General features: G+C 41.4%; 1 protein-coding gene and 2 long non-coding RNA genes across 9 annotated transcripts; 1 reads left to right on the forward strand and 2 right to left on the reverse strand.

Moving 5' to 3' along the window:
* Window positions 1–267: 267 nt before the first annotated feature.
* ZNF706 (zinc finger protein 706) lies at window positions 268–7,742 on the reverse strand. Of its 4 annotated transcripts, none has more exons than XM_023248238.2 (4): window positions 7,619–7,742; window positions 3,312–3,448; window positions 1,276–1,383; window positions 268–575 (listed from the first exon to the last, which is right to left on the reverse strand). In XM_023248238.2, the coding sequence occupies exons 2-3, from the start codon at window positions 3,444–3,446 to the stop codon at window positions 1,288–1,290; spliced, it is 231 nt and encodes a 76-aa protein (XP_023104006.1). In that variant the 5' UTR covers window positions 3,447–3,448; window positions 7,619–7,742; the 3' UTR covers window positions 268–575; window positions 1,276–1,287. The 4 variants fall into 4 exon arrangements, with proteins under 4 accessions (XP_023104006.1, XP_023104007.1, XP_019678522.1 ...); XM_023248239.2 differs by lacking the exon at window positions 7,619–7,742 and adding an exon at window positions 7,033–7,166; XM_019822963.3 differs by lacking the exon at window positions 7,619–7,742 and adding an exon at window positions 6,681–6,811.
* An 8,519-nt stretch (window positions 7,743–16,261) lies between these two features.
* LOC123383006 lies at window positions 16,262–18,715 on the reverse strand. The gene is made up of 2 exons (XR_006592161.1): window positions 18,150–18,715; window positions 16,262–17,889 (listed from the first exon to the last, which is right to left on the reverse strand). It is a non-coding gene; the product is annotated as an uncharacterized LOC123383006 (long non-coding RNA).
* Window positions 16,505–21,761, forward strand: LOC102900036. 4 transcript variants are annotated; one of them, XR_002151984.3, is made up of 4 exons: window positions 16,505–17,013; window positions 17,512–17,641; window positions 17,797–17,881; window positions 18,709–19,999. It is a non-coding gene; the product is annotated as an uncharacterized LOC102900036 (long non-coding RNA). The 4 variants fall into 4 exon arrangements; XR_002739602.2 differs by lacking the exons at window positions 17,797–17,881; window positions 18,709–19,999 and adding an exon at window positions 21,639–21,761 and having other exon boundaries at window positions 16,514–17,013; XR_891335.4 differs by lacking the exon at window positions 17,797–17,881 and having other exon boundaries at window positions 16,518–17,013; window positions 18,709–19,998.
* Window positions 21,762–22,048: the final 287 nt, after the last annotated feature.

Consider the following 22,048-nt stretch of genomic DNA (forward strand, 5'->3'; position numbering starts at 1 on the left):
CAACCTCAAACACAGGAAATGATCAGAGGGGGAAATGACACATGGTGGTAATATACTAAGGCAGCAGGTAAGTCATTCTTCACCTAGACCAGCAGCTGCCAATAAAACTATGAATGAGTCTGCTCCAATGTAACTAGCGAACCTGCCACTGAGCTGAGAAAGGGAGATAGGAACTGCGCTTGCAATTCTAGCTGACGAATTCATTAGATTTTCATAAGGCAAATAATGTGGAAGGTTAGAACAGAATTTCTAGAACCATTTATCCTGTGATGTTGTAAAATCAAAGTACTACTTTATTAAATGAGTTATTTTACACAATATGAACATCAATATAATTACAATTGTAAAAAAATTTTTTATAACAAGGATGGACTGATTTTCGGATTTCCAAATCAGAGTCAACTGTACATTTACACAGAATTGTCTTTGCATGAAGCCCAAAAGGGAACAGCATAAAAATGAGTGTTTCTGTAGCCCCTTTATTTTTGCTGATCAACAGTTTGTTAGAAAAGCAGCTGCAGGTTTGTTACCTAAGGTCTGAGACAGTAGAAGAGCCAAAGGTGTCGTGAATTCACCTATAAAACATAGATGGAATTTTCAGTGAATGTAAGCATTGCACAAATACCACTTATATGCATTTCAAATGTCTGAGAAAAATGCACCACATGCATAAGCTACCAAGTCATTCTGATGGATCTGTCAATGATTTTATACACAAATCTTTGATAAATTTACTTTAAAAAGGAAGTTGTCTCGCACCATCACCACCACTTAGGGAAAACAAAACCACACAAAAAAATGTAAACTGATTATTTTCAAGCCACTATCAAGTTTATACAGTGTAAGCCCACATTTTGCTACCTATTTCAACGCATTCAGAAGCTCTGTTAAACACTCTAAAATACCTGCAACAAGGCACTCAGGAACATTGTTCTGCATCATTTCTGGGAGCAAGACCCTCAAATGCCTTTGTAATAGTTACTTTCTTTAGGCTGGTAAGTCTCTTCCATTCTTGGACCAGAGCTGGCCAGCATCACCTCAGCCCCCCATTTTGGGCTACGGTAGTAAAAACTTGGGTGTTTCAAAGGCATTGAGAAGATCTGGTTTGGGAAAATGGGTTTTTAACAGTTGTGAAGGTAAACACTAACTTAAAAAAGGGGAAGCAATAAAATCTCAGCTAGAAAAAAGGTAGACACTAATTTCAGTTACAGAAGATAATTTTGCTCTCGTATACGACCTTGACATTAACAAAGGAAAAGACAAAAGGTCAAGTACCTGTAAACAACTTTATGCCTGAACATCAGCCAATTCTGGAGGAAGTGGAGTCTTAGGATGCTTGCTTTCAAAGTGCTGCTTGAAGGTCTTAGGGTCTGGCATTTGTGTCTAATTTTAAAAAATGTGCAAAAAAAAGAGTTAGACCTTATTCATAAAATAAAAATGTGTTAACTTTTCAAATCCTGAGCCTGCTCACGATAGACAATCATCTCAAAATACTTTTAAGTTCCTGCAACTAGTGGCTGGCATATGAAAAAGGACCTTGTAACAAAGAAATTCCTAACGTATGACCGTATTTCACATATGGAGAATAAGTGGGTTACATAAAGGATTCTGCTTGTTTAACAGGAAACAAGAGATAACATTTACTTAACACATGTTAAGCAGGTTACCTGAATTCTCATAGGACCTTCCCAGTAATCTTAAATTAGTTCCTACTATTATTCCTCATTTCACGTAAGAAACTAAAACCTAGAGTGTAATTTGTCCAAGACCTGTTTCAACCTCATACTGTACTTCAGTTCTCAAATGTTACACTACACCAACTTCCCTAGGCAAGGACCTTCAGTAATTTATTCTCTTGCTCAGGCAGTTAAACAAAACATGAAATACAAGTTTTGGCTATTTTGGCTATTTTGGGGAGTTTAAAGAGGTGAACTACTCTAGGTCTTTTATTATTTTTTAAAACTTGATTTACTTATTTAGTGTGTGTGTGTGTGTGTGTATATGTATGGGGGGGGAGGGAGGGGCGCGTGCAATCGGGGTAGGGGCAGAGAGAGAATTCCAAGCAGGCTCTGTGCTGTCAGCAGAGAGCCCACTGCAGGGCTCAATCCCACTCAGGAGCGGAGATCAAGAGTCAGATGTTTGAGCCACACAGGCACCCCTACTGTAGTACTTTCAAATCGAAGCATTTACTCATCAGTAATTTAATGAAATTTACTTTTACCCTGTCTCTTTCCAAAGAGAATTTAAAGTTGCTCAACTGCATTATTTTCAGTGTCTCAAAGCTCAGTATGAACAAGATACTTAATGTAATAGGTTTCCTCTCTTAACAAGAACTTTCATGTAGTTAGAAACTTCAATTTCATCAGTAATGCCTTCAGATGATAAACTTTAGTTTTGGAGTCGTGTCTTACCAAGATCCCTTCCCACAACCCTACCAAGGTGTGGGGCTTTGGAAAAAAATACATATACATATGTATACATGCATATGTACTGGACCACCGTCACTATGTATTTTTCCTTTGGCACTTCTATTCACGAACTTCAAAGGTGCTGAGCTTAAACAAAAAAGCAAGAAAGAAACTGGCTTGGAACTGAAGAAAAACTTCTTTGAAAGGAAGTGTGGTATGGTGGCCTGGAGGGTGGGCTCAGGAACTAGACTGCCCAGCTTCAGATCCCAGCTCTTCTCTGTACTAGCTGGGTGACCCTGCACGAGTTATTTAATCCCCATGGCTCAGTTTACTCTTCTGTAAAATGAGAATAATAAAAGTCCTTTATCTCATAGGGTGATTTTGGGGATTAATGGGCTCATACGTGTAGAACACCAGATAAGCACTCAATAGTTGTTATGACTACTCTTCAAATCTAATAAAACATATGAATTCTAGGAAAGGCCCTAACGTAAAAATACTCCGTAGAGTTTTGCAGACCTCCTAAGAATTTAGTGAAGAAAAAAGACAATTACATAACCAGGGGTATACTTGTGTCTCGTACAGCTCTAAACTAAGAATGTAGATCTGACTTCTTACAAAGTTCAAAGTGTAGTATCTGCCCTGAAGAAGACATCTTTATTCTTCACGAGGAAAAGGACTTTGCTTTGTTCACTCCCTTCCCCCAACACCTAGAGAACTGTGCCTGGCCACAGGAGCCATTCAAAAAAATATTTATGGAAGAGACAGCTGAAGATGGAAACCTAAAATAAGCAGCTCTCCAATCTATTTATTTTGCCATGGCTGCAAAACTTTAACCTCGATACAGCAACGTCTAAGCAAAGAACTGTCCACAGGAGGGTTATGCCGTCCCACTCCCCTTACCCTACAGACAGTGCAGGTATATATTAAGGCAGCTTTGGCAGCAGCCTTTTGGTCATGTCCTTGTTTCTTCTTTTGTCCAGCTTGCTTTTTGGCATTTTTCTGCTGCGACTGAATCTTCTGCTGTCCACGAGCCATATCTAAAAACAGAAGTTGAGGCATTAGAGTGATTAATACCGAGTAATCGAAGTATGGTAATGCTCTCAAGAGTTGAAGACTTACGTTTTATAGAGCTGTCAGTCAAAATGTATGGGTTTTCAAATTCTCACATACAATGCTACTAGAGAATAAATTAGCACAACCACTGTCGAAAACTGTTTTGGTGTACTCTATAAACCTAATAATTCCACTCCCGATATAAATGCAAATGTACATATACACCCAACAGAAATGTTGCATTTCCCAACAGAAATGCAAATGTACATATCCACCCAAAGGCAGTACAAGAATGTCCAGAGTACTTGTTTCCAAAACCGGAAACAATGCAAATTCCAGTTAATAAAATGGATACATAACTTGTGGTATACTTATCAATGGAATACTACCTGCATTCACAAAGAAAAAACTATGGTTACAAGTAACAGGGTCGTATCCAGTGTTAAAGAAAAGAAGCCAGACACAACATACGGGTTGTATACAGTTCAAAACAGGCAAAGCTAATCTAGGAGGTGGTGACTGGGAAAAAAGGGCATGGGGGGCAGTTGATACGTTCTATCTCTTGATCAGGGTAATGGTTATATAGGTGTGTTCACTTGTAAAAACTCACTGAGCTGTACATCTAAGATCTGTACACTTTGCCGTACGTAACCTTCAAAACTTTACCAAAAAAGTTTAGCACTCTTCCCCAAGCAATTGCTTGATCACTCTGCAAAGGTACTTTCCCTTTCTAGTATTAACTGTCATGAATTAAGATTCTTACAATTTAAGAGAAATTTAGAGCTGTCATCTAAAGGTTCTGAAGGAGATCCTAAGAGCAGTGGGAACTGTTCTCCTAAATACTCAGGTTACATAAAACCACTATGCTATTCTAAATCTTTCTAAACAATTGATCTTTGCAGGATTGCTGGAGAAATTACTAAATAAGATTAAATTAGTTCCCAATTGAGAGAATAAACCTTGTAAAAAGGGTAAAGGTACCTTTACAAAAATGAAAGGTACCACTTTTTACTACTGATAGTCTGAAATGAAGCTAAATGGGTTAAAAATAAATGTCACTGAAAAAGTTACTTTTACTTTTTCATTAAATTTAAGTCTTCTTGGAGCACCTGGGTGGCTGTTGGTTGATTCTTGGGATTCTCTCTCTCCCTCTTCAAATAAACTTATAGAACAAAAACAAAAAAACAACAACAAAAAAAGAAGAACTGCAGAAACTTAAAAAAAAAATTAAAGGCTTCTCAAACCAAGAAACAGACTCTTAACTATAAAGACCTGATGGTTATCAGAGGTGGGTAGGGGGATGGGTGAAAATAGGTGATGGGGATTAAGGAATACACTCATCATGATGAGCATTGAGTAATGTATAGAATTATTGAATCACTAATATTGTACACCTGAAACTAATAACACTACATGTTAACTCTACTGGAATTAAAATAAAAACTTAATAAAAAAAAATTAAAGTCTTCTATTGGACAACACACGTTAAACCTGCTCATAAAGGGCCTATGAGCCCCAGCTACCTTTTAAATATTTTGAAATTGGGTCCTAAGTAGAATTCCTATGTATAGCTTTGACTAGCAATGCAATTAAGTTTTAAACTTCTAAATCACTGCAGGGCATGAACATAACATGGACCTACATCACCTCTAACCAGAAAACAGTACTGGCTTTTTCTGACTGGGATCCTAATTAGTTAATGGATATAAAATCAAAGCATTTCATAGAAGCACATGAGGTTCTCCCCAAAAAAGGAAAAAGGGAAACTGAATACATAAATACACTGCTTGGACAAGTTCCCACTAGTATTTAACACTGAACTGAAAGTCAAGTAAAATATAGAAGAGACTCAATGCTTTTCTAAAAAGCCAGCTATTTTAACAAACTACAAGAATTTTTAGTATGCTAGCCTAATGTAAGAACCCCGTTCCCATATAATGGTAAATATTACCAGATGTGTTAGTCCTTGAACACCAAACTTCCATTTTCGCTTTTCAAAAGCCAAATATTTGTTATTTCCAAGCCAAACGGAATGACTTTAGGTATATTTAAGTACAAATGTTATGGCAGCATATCAAACCTGTTCCCACAGAAACCGTTTTAGATACTTGAGTATGATGTGGATGCTAATAGGTATGCAATCTTTATGTATCCCAGTCTATTATAACATCTTGTATCAGTACCTTATGTTAGAATACTTCAGTCCTCTCGGGCTTCTGAACTCTTCTACACAATGTCTGCCACGCATGCTAACACTGATTTTGCGGGTAACCTCAATTGTTTTAATGCCACTAATTCCAGAAATTTCTTTGATAATTACAAGATATTAGCTATTCTGATACCACTTTCAGGCGGTGCTCTGTACAATGTCATGAGATGAATATTATTTTTAACTTTTCCACCTAGGACTTCTCCTAAAATATAACATTACACCATAGATTTAACCTATTTTCCATTGTCATCTAAAGTAGTAAATAAAACCATAAAAGCTTTGATAAGTAAAGCCTGTTGTCGCTTGTTCTTATTTTTAAAACAGAAAACTGAACACCCCGTAAAGGAAATCGAATCAACAGTCTAAATGCGTGGGGTAGGCCCCTAACTTCCAACAACTCACTGCATTAATTTCCTTTCTGAAAGCAGAAATGCAAACGAACAAGCCACCTGCTTTTGGACAGCTCAACTTAAGAAATGCTCTCAAGCCAAATCGAATTTTCTACAGAATCTTAAGCACAACTTCTTAATTACATACGACAAACTCAGGGGCAACAAGTCACTTACAAATACCTTAAACGCAGATTTTTAATGTTACTCTTATTTACTGCAATTTTCCGAGAGGGCTGCAAAGAGGGAAGTAGAACGAATAAAGAGTTGTTCTAAAATGAAGAGCTTTTTTTACAGGAGGCAACAAGTAAGGAGTGCCCCCTAAGATCCTCTTAAAACCCAAACAACTGAGTAAGAAAAGATTTTTCGATCCAGGAAGTAGGATCATTCTCCATAACCATCTGAAACGAAGAGGCCCAGGCAGTGATCAGCATCCTGACCCCCACGTTTTAACTACATCCGTTCACCGAGGGTAGAGAAAAGCACCAGGAGTAAGGTCTATCTCACCCAACACTTGACCGACCCCAGCTGCAGCCCGGCCCACCTTCCTTCCCAACCGGCCTCTCCCGCCTCGGGGAGCTCCTTCCCCGGTCCGGCCACACAGCCCCCACCTACCCGCCACTCCGCACAGATTCCGGCCCGAGACGCGCCTCCCCGAGGCTTTGGCCGCCCCAAACCCGGCCCCTTCGGCCACGGGGAGCCCGGGCCTCGAGAAACCGACCAGCTGCTGTCGCCAAGGGGTAAGGTTACCGCTCCGCTCCGCGGCCTGCAACCCGGCCACCTGCAGGGCCTGGCAGGCGCCCGAGCTCTCCCTCCTGCCCGCGGCCCGCGCTGGGACAGGACGGGCCGCCGCCTGGGAGACGGGGAGGCCGGCGGCCCCTCGCGACCCGCGGCGACCCCGCCGCCGGGCCCCCACCCCGGCTCCCGGACGTCCTGCGGCGTCAGCGCCGCCCCCACTGCCGCTCACCCGGGCCGGGACAGTCTTGCGTCGGAGAGACCGCGCAGCGCGAGAGGGCCGGGGGAGGTGGCCGGAGGGAGAGCAAGGGGGAGCGCGCCCAGCACCGCTTCGGCCTCCTCCACCCGCCAAGGAGGGGAAAGAGGAGAGCGGAGAGCACAACAGCCCGCGCCTCGAACCCGCCGCCGCGCGCGCCCGCCGCCGCCTCAGCCTCGGGGGAGGCCACTACGCTCGTGCCCGCGCACGCCGCGCAGCTCTCCCAGTCGCCCCAGCGCCCGCCCGCTTTTCGCCGCCCACTCGCCTTCCTGCTGCGGCCACCTCCCCCGCCCCTCCTCTGCTCGCACGCCTGCGCCCTTTCCGGTCGCGCAGGCCAATGGCAGCGCGCCCCTATTACATAAGCGCCAGGGGGCGGGGCCTGGCGGCGCCGGCGACCCCTGCGAGACGGGAACTGCAGGGGACGTCGCCCTCTGTCCCCGGCGCCCCTCCTCTCCCGCGTGCGCTATCTAGGCGGCTTCAGCCGGCGCCGCGCCGCGTGTTCGCTGTCCTGCCGGCTGACGGCCCGCGGCGTGTTTCACAAGTCTCTCGCTAGCACACTCACTCGGGCGGCGGCCAGCCTCGGCCCCCGCGGCCCTTCGCACTCGCCTCCCGCCTCGCCGGCGCCCTGCTATGCTGTGGCTCCGGGGACTGGCCGGGAGAGGTGCGCCAGCGCCGCGGCGGCGTGGGACACCGGGCAGCCCGCCACCCGGACGCACCGCCGCCCTCGCCCCCAGTGCGGCCCGTGGGCCCGGCAGCTCCTAATAGGGACGCGGCCTTTGTTCTCTCATCGGCCTGCCTTTACCGCGTTCCCACGGAAACCCCGGTTAGTTAGTTAGTTAGTTAGTTAGTTAGTTAGTTATTGATTTATTGATTTATTGATTTATTTATTTTACCAATCTGGGGTTTTTAGGGAGTTCAGGATTCCAGCCTCAGTGTTGCTGGCTAGGGCTCCCTGATCGGATTAGCGGACTACTAACTATACAGAGTTGCTAATATTTGGGGAAATGGCTAAGTTGGGTTGGTTTGGTTTCTCTTGATTTATAGGCCACAACAGCCAACTTCCAGTATCTGATTAAGAGCGATTGCGATTGTAACGATTATTGTATCTGCTGATTACCTGGAAAGGGCATTTTAGACGTTGGCTTTATTCTCTCGTGCACCCACCCCACTCCCCCTTGTTGGTTTCTAATTAGATTTATTCGTAACAAGGAAAAGGGAGGCTTTTGCATTTGACCCAGTCACCTTGCCCATAGCCTCCACTCTCCCAAATTTGCCTGTAAGTGCGCAGGAGTTGCTAGTTTAATATAACTACATCCCAGGTTAGCTGGACTGGGATACAAATATTACAAGTGAACTGTTTAAAATAACCAGGAAAGGGGCGCCTGGGTGGCTCAGTCGCTTAAAGCCTCCGACTTGAGCTCAGGTCATGATCCCACAGTTTGTAAGTTCAAGCCCTTCATCAGGCTTTGTGCTGACGGCTCAGAGGCTGTAGCCTGCTTGGTATTCTGTGTCTCCTCCTCTCTCTGCCCCTCCTATGCTCTTGCTCTGTCTCTCTCTGTCTCTCAATAATAAATGTTAAAAAAAAATTTTTTTAATCTCTAGTTTTCAGTTGTAAGCTAATTTTCACCACCACATGCCCAAATAGATATTGACCAAAGGAACTGGAGGTGTCTAGAGAAACCAAAACTTGGCATATCATGAAGCTCTAGCTTAATCAATATTCACCATAACCATAATAACTGTATTAACCTGTCTACTAGAAGGGGATTGTGGTATTTGGAGAACCTAGAGACAGGAAACCCAAAGAGTTGTGTTTGGCCATGAATCAGAGTGGGCAGTGGAAAGGCACAGCGAAATTTGGCCAGCTAAGATAAGTTGTCTTAACTAGAGAGGTGATTTTTGCTGTGAAATAGTATTAATATGCCACTTGTTACCAAGGCCTAGGTGAAACATCCATTTAAGCCAGTGTTCCTTAAAATTCTGCATTATACCACCTTTGAGAATTTGGTAGAAGCTAAGGAGTGTGCTCCCGGAAAGTTCATATACCTAAAAACTCAGCCCCATTGGTACAGTTTCTCAGCCTTGGCACTACTGACGCTTTGGGCTAGATAATCCATTGTTATGAGGGGCTGCCCTGGGGATTGTAAGATGTGAGGCAACATGCCTGTCCTGTACCCTTTTGAAGTCAGTAGCACCCTATCTCCAGTTCTGACAAAAGAAAAATGTCTCCATACCTTTCGACATGTCTTCTGGGGGTCAAAAAACTCCCTTGGTTGAGAACTACTGCATAGAGGGTGTGGTATTATAGTAACTCTATGTTGGTTAGGGCATTTGAAATCTGAAGGGAAAAAAGGAATGGATAAGATTCAGCATCTGAGAAGTGACAAACAGTAAAGGAAAGGCGGATGAATTAGCATTACTACCAGCTGGTGTCCTACTTATTCTATAGAAATGTGGCAGCAAATGGGATATGAACGCCTTGGAAGGATTTTTATACACATTTCTGCTTTTAATTGTGAATGCTGCAGTATTTCTACTGACTGGTTTTCTTCTTCTACCTTTAGAAAATTACTCTAGGTTAATATGCAATAAGCATGTGCCTATTTTCAATCCAAAATCACAGATTAAAATGCTTCTCTGGAGACTTGAAAAGACTGATTTATTTGTATTCATGTCTGATTTTCAGGGCTGAGAGAGCTGATGGTTAATCAATATATTATTTCTCAAATGAACGGATTATTCTGAATCACTTTTCCCAATTTATCTGTGATATGTAGGTTAATAGCTAAATATAGGAAAGTGCTTACCTTAGAGAGGTTCGTTAGAGTATAAAAGAGGCAAGGTCCTGGCCCCATAGGTCCTTCCACTTAGTGATGCATAATAATAGCAATAATGACAACAATAACTCAAAACAAAAATGTTCCCTTTTCTATATCTTATTCTTCTAATCGACTTCTTATTGTGATTTCTCAGGGCAGGAACCTCTGTTTTCCCAAAGGAATCTCATTCATTGCTGTGGCTTTAAAATAATGAACTTCGGGGGTGCCTGAGTGGCTCAGTCGGTTGAGCATCGGAGTTCAGCTCAGGTCATGATCTCATGGTTTGTGAGTTTGAGCCCTGTGTCAGGTTTTGTGCTGACAGCTCAGAGCCTGGCGCCTGCTTTGGATTCTGTGTCTCCTCTCTCTGCCCCTCCCCTGCTTGTGCTCTGTCTCTTTCTCTCTCAAAAATAAATAAACATGAAAAAAAATTTTTTTAATAATAAAATAATGAACTTCAGATGACCCTACATCTATCTTCTAGTTCAATTCTCTTCTGATTTCTAAATTGATATATCCAAATGCCTATTTTCCATTTCCACTTTAATGTTTTATAGACATTTCACATTTAATACTGTATGGTATTGAATCAAAGAAGCTATTGATGGTAAATCACATTTATCTCCACCAAGATAAAAAAAAAAAATTACTGCCACTTGTACTATGGCATAATGCTAAGATACCCTTGATTGTACAGTATCTCAATTTCAGAGATGTTAGAATTGGTTTTTAAAATACTGCAATTTATTAGAATAGCATCAAAAAGAATAAAATACTTAGGAATACCTTTACAAAGAAGTGCAAAACTTATATTCTCAATGCTACAAAACATTGTTGAAAGAACTTAAAGAAAACCTAAATAAATGGAAAGGCATTCCATGTACATGGATCAAAAAATGTAATATTATAAAACTAGCAATATTCCCCAAATTTATCTGCAGATTCAGTGCTTCCCCTATCGAAATCTCAGCTGTCATTTTTGCATAAATCAACAAGCTTATTTTGAGATTCACCTGGAAATTCCAAGGAACTCAGGGTAAAATAAGAAATAGATTTGGTCTTCAACCAAAGCTCCTAAACCCTTGGAATTTCCTGAGTGATAGGAGTGTCTTTTGTCATTGATAAGGAGCTCCTTTTGAGTTTACCTGAATTTATGCTAATTCGTGGCTTAGGGTGGGGCTCCTAGATGGTCTCCAGATAAGACTGGTGAACACATCAAACAAGGGAGTAGAGGATTAAAACTGTCTTTTTTTTTTTTAATGTTTATTTCTTTTTGAGGGAGGGGTGGGAGGGGCAGAGAGAGAGGGAGACACAGAATCTGAAGCAGGCTCCAGGCTTTGAGCTTAATCAACTGAGCCACCCAGGAGCCCCAAGGATTAAAACTTTCATCAACAATAGCCAGACTATTGAAAAGAGACCAAGAGTCCATCAATAGATGAATGGATAAAGAAGATGTGGTATATAGGGGCACCTGGGTGGCTCAGTGGGTTAAGCCTCAGACTTAGGCTCAGGTCGTGATCTTGTGGTTTGTGAGTTGGAGCCCAGTGTTGGGCTCTGTGCTAACAGCTCAGAGCCTGGAGCCTGCTTTGGATTCTAGGTCTCCCTCTGTCTCCTCCTTCCCCTGCTCACACTCTCTTTCTCAAAAACAAACATTAAAAAAAGAAGATATTTTATATAAATATATATATATATATACACACACACACACATATATATTCCATTATATATATTATATATGTATTCCATTATATATATTATATATGTATTCCATTATATATATTATATATGTATTCCATTATATATATTATATATATATTTCATTATATATATTCCATTACATATATATTATATATAATATATACGTATATATTATATACGTATATATTATATATAATATATATGTAATGGAATATCACTCAGTCATCAAAAAGAATTAAATCTTGCCATTTGCAATGACATGGATGGACCTAGAGTGTATTATGCTAAGTGAAATAAGTCAGAGAATGGCAAATGCCATTTGATTTCACTGATCTGTGGAATTTAGAAATTAAAACAGGTGAACATATGGGAAGAAAAAAAAAGGGAAAGGGAAGCAAACCATAAGAGACTCTTGACAATAGAGAACAAACTGAGGGTTGATGGAGGTAGGGAGGTGGGGGATGGGCTAAATGGGTGATGGGTATTAAGGAGGGCACATGTTAAGACGAGCACTGGGGGCTATATGTAAGTAATGAATCACTAAATTCTCCTGAAACCAATGTTAACACTATATGTTAACTAGAATTTAAATAAAAATTTGGAAAAAAAAAAAAACCTTTCAGCCCCAACCACTAAGCTCTAGGAAGGCAAAGGGAGGGGGCTGGAGATGAAGCTCTATAAAAACTATTGAGCAAGATTAGATGAGCTTCCAGGTTGGCAAACTCATCCACATGCTGGGAAGGTGGCACACCCCAGTTCCATGGGGACAGAAGCCTCTGCACCTGGGACCCTTCTGAACTTTGCCCTATGTACCTCTTTATCAGGCTGTACATCTGTATCCTTTATAATGTCTTTTATAATAACAGTTTAAACATAAGGAAATGTTTCTCTGAGTTTTGTGAGCTGTTCTAGCAAATTAATCAAACCTAAGGAGGTGATCATGGGGACCTCTAATTTATAGCAGGTTAGTCACAAGCACAGGTAACAGCCTGAACTTGCTACTGACATCTGAAGGGGCGGGGGTGGTGGCAGAGGGCACTGTCTTGTAGGACTGAGCTGTTAACCTGTGAGACCTGATGATATCCCCGGGTAGATAGTGTCAGAATTGAGTTAAACTGTAGGACACCCAGCTGATGTTGCAAAATTGTTTGATGTTTGGAAAACCTACATGTCTGGTGTCAGAAGTGAAGTAGTGTTGTTCTGAAGTATTGGGAGTAGAGGAGACACAGGGAGGAGGAGTCTGCTCGCTCTTTACATCAGAATAGCCAAAACAACGTTGAAAAGAGGACCCAAGTTGGACGACTTACCCTTCCCAATTTCAAAACTTGGCTGTAAAGCTACAGTAATTAAGACTATGGTACTTGGAGAAGAACAGACATTTGGGGGGCACCTGGGTGGCTCAGTCCGTTAAGCATCTGCCTTCGGCTCAGGTCATGATCTTGCTGTTCATGATTTCAAGCCCCACATCAGGCTCCCTACTGTCCACGCGGAGCCTGCTTCAGATCCTCTGTCCCCCTCTCTTTCTCCCCCTCTCCTGCTTGCACACACACTCTCTCACAAAAATAAATAAATAAAAACTTAAAAAAAAAAATTAAAAAAAACCCAGGCATTTGGTCAATCAGATAGACTTGAGAACCCAGAAATATTCACACTGATTTCAACACAGATGCCAAGAAAATTCAACAGGGAAAGAATAGTCCTATCAACAAATGGTGGGGGAACACTTGGATATCCACATGCAAAAGAATGAAATTGAATCCTTATCTTATGCCGTACACAAAAATTAATCAAAATGGATCACAGACCTAGGTGTAAATGCTAAAGTATAAAATTTTTAGGAAGAAAATAGAGGAATAAATCTGCATGACTTTCAGTTAAGCAAAGCTTTCTTAGATATGACACCAAAAGCATTCATGACCAAAGAAGTAACCTATTTAAATAATGGGTAACAAATCTGAGTAGATATTTCTTCAAAGAAGATATACAAATGGCCAATGTATACAAGAAAAGGTGCTCACTGTTATTAGCCATCACGGAAATACAAATCAAAATACTGAGATAGTATTTCACACCTACTAAAATGGTGGATGTAATAAAAAAAGACCGGAATTATGTGTTGGAGTGGATGTGGAAAAAATGGGACCCCCATACTTGCAATGTAAAATGGTGCAGCCTCTTTGGAGAATATTCTGGCAGTTCCCCAAAAGGTTAAATATAGGGCTGCCATACGATTCAGGAATTCCTATTCTAGACCTATATCTGAGAGAAAGGAAAACATACATCTACTCAATAGCTTGTACATGAATGCTCAAAATAGCATTTTGGCTATTTATAATAGGCAAAAAGTAGAAACAACCCAAATTTTCATCAACTGATGAGTTGATAAATTAAAGTGGTATATATATATATAGATAGATATATACACACACACACACACCATATATATATATATATACACACACCGTATATATATACACACACACCATATATACACATTTTATATATATAATAATTATATATATTATATTTTTATATTATATAATTTATATCATATAATAATAATTATGTATATAATATGGAATATATATAATATTCCATTTAAGGAATATATATATATTTTTAAAAAAAAAATCCCTAAATGGAATATTATACACCCATAAAAATGCATGAAGCACTGAGACATATTACAACATGGCCAAATACTGCAAACATTATGCTAAGTGAAAGAAACCAGTCACAGAAGATCATATATTGTGTGATTTAATTTATATGAAATGTCTAAAATAGGCAAGTCTTTAAAGATGAAGTAGGTTAGTGGTTGCCTAGGGCTGGGAGAATTGGAAGGAGATGGGAAGTATATGGTAATGGGTACAGACTTTCTTTTGGGATGATGAAAATGTTTTAAAATTGACTGTGGTGATGATTGCACCACTCTGAATATACTGCAAACTACTGAATTGTGTACTTTAAATGAGTGATTTGTATCTTATGTGAATTATATCCCAATAAAACTGTTATATTAAAAAAAATTTTTTAATGCTTATTTATTTTTCAGAGACAGAGACAGAGACAGAGTGTGAGTCGGGGAGAGACAGAGAGAGGGAGATACAGAATCCAAAGCAGGCTCCAGGCTTAGAGTTGTCAGCACAGAACCCCACGTGGGGCTTGAATTCACAAACTGCGAGATCATAACCTGAGCCAAAGCTGGATGCTTAACTGACCGAGCCACCCCCCTACCATGGAGCCTTGCTATATGCCCTCCTCTCTCTTGTATGCCCTGCCCTCCCTTCCAGTATGTCTACTTTATATTCCTTCTTCAAATTCCAGCTAAAATATCACATTCTCAGAAAAGCCTTCCTTCCTTGAGCCCCCATCTAAATGAGGATTCCTCTGTGTGGAGAAAAAGGAACTCTCATACACTGTTGGTGGGAATGTAAACTGGACAGCCATTGTGGAAAACAGTGTGGAGGTTCCTCAAAAAATTAAAAATAGAGATACCATATGATCCAATAATTGCACTATTCGGTACTTACCCAAAGAAAACAAAAACACTAATTCAAAAAGACATATGCATCCCTATGTTTATTGCAGCATTATTTACAATAGCTAAGATGTGGAAGCAACCTAAGTGTCCACTGATAGATGAGTGGATAAGGGAGACGTGGTACACACACACACACACACACACACACACACACACACGTGTGCACACACATTGGAATATCACACAGTCATGAAAATGGATGCGATCGTGCCTTTTGAGACAACATGGATGGACCCAGAGGGTATTATGCTACGTGAAATAAGTCAGAGTGAGAGAGACAGATACCACATGATTTCGCTCATATGTGGAATCTGAAACAAAAATAAATAATCGAGAAGCAAAATCAGACCTATACATACAGAGAACAAGCTGATGGTTGCCAGAGGGAAATGGTGAGATGAGCAAAATGGGCGAAGGAAAGAGGGAGATACAGACTTCCAGTTACGGAGTAAATACGTCATAAGAATAAGACGCACAGCAGAGGGAATATAGTCAATAATATTGTAACAGCAATATAGCTGTTACAGAATTATACAGAATATAGCATAATGCGTAAACCTGTCAGATCACTATGTTGCACATCTGAAACTGATATAACGTTGTCAATTATACTCAAATAAGAAAATTAAAAAAAGAGAGAAACACAAATACAAAAGGCAATTCTAAGAAAGGGAAGCGTTTTATACTGTCGACTATGCTCATGAAAGTAAAAATATTGAATAGCAAAGAATAGAAAAGCTATATTGGAGTGGGGTGTGGAACGGTATTTGAGTGGATGGCGTCAAGGTTATTGATTCCTTTAAGGGTGGCTAATGAATGCAGGAAAACCTTCAGGTACTTACTTTTACAAAGAGCTCCGTTGGGGCACCTGGGTGGCTCAGTCGGTTAAAGCGTCCCACTCCAGCTCCAGCCATGATCTCATGGTTCATGAGTCCAAGCCCCACACTCAGATCATGGAGCCCACTTGGGATTCTCGCTCTCTCCTCTCTCTGCCCCTCTCTTCCTCACGCTTTCTCTCTTGGTCCCTCAAAATAAATAAACAAACTAAAAAAAAAATAATAAAAAGAGCTTTGCTGAGGTGTAACTGACACACAATAAACTGAATATACTTAAAGTGTTAACAAATAAACAGACAAACAAGGATTCGTCTGGTTTAGTACTCTTGTAGCACTCTGTACTTTTCATTCTTAGTAATTTATTATAAATATAGACATCATATTCACATATACATAAACACGTATGTATATACATATACAACCATATATAATTATATATATAAGTTCGTGGAATATATGTAAATTTTTCCTTTCCATTTGACTCCTAAAACAATAATATGTAACATTTCTGTATTGCCTACTCTCTACCAGGTACTATTACACATACTTGATAGTACTTCACACATTTTCATTCATGTAATTGTGTCAACAATTCTTAGGTAACTGAGGTAAAAAATGGTTAAGTAAGTTACCCAAGATTACATGACTAGAAAGTGGAAAAGATATTTTTTTAAGTTTATTTATTTATTTTGAGAGAGATCGTGTGAGAGAGTGGGAGTAGAGGTAGGGCAGAGAGAGAGAGGGAGAGAGAGAATCCCACCAGCGCAGAGCCCAATGCAGGCCCGATGTGGGACCCAAACCCACCAATGAAGAGATCGTGATCCCAGTGGAAGTCGGACACTTACCCAACTGAGCCACCCGGGCACACCGAAGGTGGAAAATATTTGACCCCGGCAGTCTGGTTCCAGAGCCTGGGCTGACTGTTCTACACCACAATGGAAGGCCCATAGCTCCCTGGTTACCCCTGTGTAACCAGCATTGAGCACAGTGCTTGGCAGGGTGTAAGCATCAATAAACACTTGTCGAATGAAGATACACCTGAATGATCCCTCCATTAGAGGAGGTTAGAAGTCCTCCTCTAAGTATCACAGAGCATGCTGTAATAGCATTTACACAGCGATAATAATGTAGATATGGATCTAACCACAATTATAACTACAAATATAACTTAATTGGGAGGATGCAGGGATGCGAAGTCGAGGCAGGATGGGGCCAAGGAGGTGGGAACAGCACTGAAAGCGAGCTAAATTCTTACTTGCCACAGTGGGAAGTCCTTGGATGATGCGTAACACTGAGAAAAACTTGCAGGAAATGGTAGTATAAGAATATCTTGCAGAAGTGTAGAGGTAAATACCAAAAGAATCGACGGACAGGATTGTGCACAGCTGTGGCTGAAAAGAGAGAAAACGGCAGGCAGGCGACTGAAACTGTTTTTCCTAACTAGCCTGGTAGGACTAGTAGGGTGTTTTAAGTGTGCGCATGCGTTCCTGTGACAAAACAAAAACGAACTGAACAAAATAGTCTGCGTTTCTAATCATTTTCTAACCGTATCTGTTTCCAGGCAGTATGTATGTCTTCATAGTGCTCGGTGCTTCAGAAAGACGGATGAACAATTCCGGGTATTATAATGAGTCCAGGTTTTATTAGCACCTTGGCATCTCCCTGCAGTTAGTCTCTGCTTCTCATTCCAGGTAAGGACATGCCTTGGCTTCCCCTGTTCCATTTTTCTAGTTCTCGGCATACCGTCTTTATCTTTAGACTCAGGCAGCTGAATGAGCTAGGGGGAAAAGTATCCAAAATGTAATGTGCCTGTCCTTGCTGCCTTTACATTATTACTCTTAAACAGGTGGAAACACCAAGACAAAACAGAAAAGTCAAGAATGGAGTGTTTCATTCTTCCCCAGACAGCAATTCATACAGATGTCTACTGGGTGAGGGCCTTTGCCTTGATCTTTTTATTTTTTTTATTTTTTTTTTTATTAAATTTTTTTTTTCAAAGTTTATTTATTTTTGGGACAGAGAGAGACAGAGCATGAATGGGGGAGGGGCAGAGAGAGAGGGAGACACAGAATCGGAAACAGGCTCCAGGCTCTGAGCCATCAGCCCAGAGCCGGATGCGGGGCTCGAACTCCCGGACCGCGAGATCGTGACCTGGCTGAAGTCGGACGCTCAACCGACTGCACCACCCAGGCGCCCCACCTTTGCCTTGATCTTAACCAGAGAGCTGTCTTGGTCTAGCTGATGGCTTTGATTTTGTCCAAAGTCCACTGATTGCATTGGTGGCGGCGGGCTGATTCCATACGGAGAAATCTGTCCTGAGAATGACTCCTGTAGTTGCCCCTGACTTCTGCTGATCTGCAGAGACATTTTTCTAACGTCTCCACTTTGAACCATTACTTTGGAGGAGAGAAGACAAGAAAAAAGCATTTAGTTGCACTCTGAAATGTAACTACTTTTTGGCTGAGTACGGTTATTAATGTTTCTAATTACATGCTTAATTATATTCTGTGTTTGATTTTAATAGTAGTTAAGCCATTGAGACTCCGGAGAATGTTTAATGGTTGATTCCCCAGATATAAAATGAAAGAGGGGGTTTGAGTGACTTCCCAGACCCCTCTAGTCCTTGAACTTCTATGACTTGATGACTCAACATGAACTTCATGGTCTTTTAAAAGAACTCTATTTATGAAAGGCAGAATTAAAACCACTCCAAACTCCATCCGGCTGCATTTTTTTTTTTTTTTTTTTTTTTTTTAAGGTATGCTTCACACCCAGTGCAGAGCCCAACGCAGGGCTTGAACTCATAACCCTGAGATCAAGACCTGGATGCTTAACCAACTGAGCCACACAGGTGCCCCACCCAGGTACAGATTTGAAACCAAGGGTGCTCACTATTTATATAGAAGATGACAATGTAGTTTCTGCATACTATAGGAGAACTCTAAGTGTTTGAGGGATGGGTAGAAAATAGTGTGAAGAAGGAAACACTTGTTTGAAACTAATGTCACTGTGTTCATCATGTTTTTTGTTTCCCGTGTCTTATGGTGTTTTAATATTTGGGAGGCCTTCCATCCCCAGGGAGAGACTGCCCCTCCCGGTGCTAGCTACTTCCTAAGGATAATGGCAACCTGCCTAGAACTATGCCTTCTGTATGCACGTATAGTCTCGTGTGTATCCCCTCAACACTCTCCCTGACTCTCCGACAGCACACCAGTGTTAACCCCGACCTAAGTCATCCCAGGGCCAGGTACCAGTCAATCAGAGATCATCCCTATAGCCCCAAACTGGCCTGAATTATTCAAACTGGCTAATTCTAAAATGTTTGCTCTGCCCAGCCTTGACTTTCCCACACAAACCCCGATAAAGGCGCAGGCCTAGGCTTTCCCCTGGCTTCTGCTTCTGTGTCCTAACTACAACCTGGTACCCACCCCTGTGACCCTGCGTGGTGTGGTGGGCCCCCTTCTCTGTGGTAATGTAAGTAATAAACTCTTTTTTTCAATGGCATTGACCTCGCCATGTCGTCGTTCCATTACTTCCGTAAATTAAAATCTCATGGGTACAAATGAGACAATGATCTACATTCAGTGTTTGTTGAGTGTGGAAACTGGGAGAATTCCCTGGCCTCCATGTTCTTTGTAGGTACGGTTGGCTCACCTGCTTAGGACACCTTACAAATGATAATCCAGACTTCTAACTCAGTCCCCACGCAGGCCATGTAGCTTTATAGCATTTCATGATCACGCATCCAACCCCGAGACTGGGCCAAATTCCCAAAATAAATGTTTTATCTTAAAGTATAATGTGACAGGCATGTGGGGATAGAGGTGGAGAATGACAGATAATCACTTCAGCTTGTTATTTTGGAACCGTTAGTCATAGGACATGCCCTACTGAAGCTAGGTCCCTAGTACTGTCTTCCCATATAAAACTGAACTCATAAAGAAGGCATCCAGATGGCCAACCGACACATGAAAAAATGCTCAACCTCGCTCTCATCATCAGGGAAATACAAATCAAAAGCCTAATGAGATACCACCTCACTCCTGTCAGAATGGCTAACATGAACAACTCAGGCAACAACAGACGTTGGCGAGGATGCAGAGAAAGAGGGTCTCTTTTGCACTGCTGGTGGGAATGCAAACTGGTGCAGTCACTCTGGAAAACAGTATGGAGGTTCCTCAAAAAATTAAAAATAGAACTACCCTGCGACCCAGAAACTGCACTGCTAGGTATTTCTCCAAGGGATACAGGTGTGCTCTCTCGAAGGGACACATGTACCCCCATGTTTATAGCAGCACTATCAACAATAGCCAAAGTATGGAAAGAGCCCAAATGTCCATCGACGGATGAATGGATAAAGGTGTGGTATATATATACAGTGGAGTATTACTCGGCAATCAAAAAGAATGAAATCTTGCCATCTGCTACAACGTGGAGGGAATTAGAGGGTACTGTGCTAAGCGAAATTAGCCAGAGAAAGACACATATCATATGACTTCCCTCATATATGGAATTTAAGATACAAAACAGATGATCATAAGGGAAGGGAAGCAAAAATAATGTAAAAACAGGGAGAGGGACAAAACATAAGAGACTCTTAAATACAGAGAACAAACTGAGGGTTGCTGGAGGGGTTGTGGGTGGGGGGATGGGCTAAATGGGTCAGAGGCATTAAGGAAGACACTTGTTGGGATGAGCACTGGGTGTTGTATGTAGGGGATGAATCACTGGAATCTACTCCTGAAATCATTATTGCATTGTATGCTAACTAACTTGCATGGAAACTAAACACTAAAAAATAAATAAAAAACTGAATTCACGATTATGTCAAGCCTCTTATCGAGGATAATAGCTATAATTTGGCCACTTACTGTGTGTCTCTAATCCTCACATCAGACCTTCACAGTTAGGTCTGATTATCCCCAATTTTTTGATGAAAAAACTGAGGCTCCAAGAGGTTACTTTTGTCACTGTCACACAGCTACAGGGTGGGGAGCTAGTAAGTAAAAGAGCCAGAACTGGGAATGGAAAGCTGATTCTAAACCCTGCCTTCTTTCCCCCACACCACACTGCCTCAGGAATGCATTCCAGCGTGGAGAATTTCTGTGCCTGTGAACTGCTGATCCCTGCATCAGACTTAAATAGTGGTTAACATGGGCAGCAAGCTTCTCTCTGTTGCTATGACTATGCCCTGTTGCTCTTTTGGGTGCCACAGGGATATCTCTTATCATGTCTGGCTCTTGTTTCTTAATCTGAAAAATCAAGGGATTTGGAGTAGACAGCTGTCTTTTATGATAACTTGGATTCTTTTTTTTTTTTTAACGTTTATTTATTTTTGAGACAGAGAGAGACAGAGCATGAACGGGGGAGGGTCAGAGAGAGGGAGACACAGAATCCGAAACAGGCTCCAGGCTGTCAGCACAGAGCCCGACGCAGGGCTCGAACCCACAAACCGCGAGATCATGACCTGAGCCGAAGTCAGACGCTTAACCGACTGAGCCACCCAGGCGCCCCACAACTTGGATTCTTAAAATACGCTGGTAACTTTGCTACATCTGATGTATAAGAAATTTATATTTCATAGCCTTCTTATTTCCAAAGTAGGTTTGGAGTACCCAAATACCCAAGTGTTCACTTTATTTAGCTGACATTTTAACTTTTTTTTTTTTTTCTTTCTTATAATTTCAGAAAGTCAACAAAGAACATGAATTGGTTAACCTTAAAGAGAGCTATCTTTAGTGGCCTGGAATTTAAAGGACAAATAAGAGAAGGATGTCTTTAATAAACAAGTGATGTGTCATTTGGGACAAATGCAGCGTGACATGTGGGTTCCTCCAACACAGTCATCAGGATACTTCAGCATACCTGGCATAGTTCACATTTGCAAGGTGTATGTGTGTGTATGCGTCAACCTTAGTGTTTAATTTCACTACTCGTCCGTCTCAGCAGGGCTTGTGCTTCCGGCGGTCTTTCTGCCCGTGAGGACAGGTATATACACAGATTCTTCTTGTGCCTGATCTATATTTTGACATGTGGCTTACACAGGTCAGACGTTTGGCTCACCAGAATCTGTGACCAGGGTAGTATATTATTATCTG

This window comes from Felis catus, chromosome F2 (genome assembly GCF_018350175.1).
Source record: "Felis catus isolate Fca126 chromosome F2, F.catus_Fca126_mat1.0, whole genome shotgun sequence".
Taxonomy (NCBI): Eukaryota; Metazoa; Chordata; class Mammalia; order Carnivora; family Felidae; genus Felis; species Felis catus.

Bases quoted from the DNA above. Each gene is read 5' to 3' on its own strand.
- ZNF706 (XM_023248238.2), bottom strand. From the start codon at position 3,446: ATGGCTCGTGGACAGCAGAAGATTCAGTCGCAGCAGAAAAATGCCAAA. The intron at 1,384-3,311 runs GTAAGGGGAGTG...TTTTAAAATTAG, and splicing joins ATACCTGCACTGTCTGTAGG to ACACAAATGCCAGACCCTAA.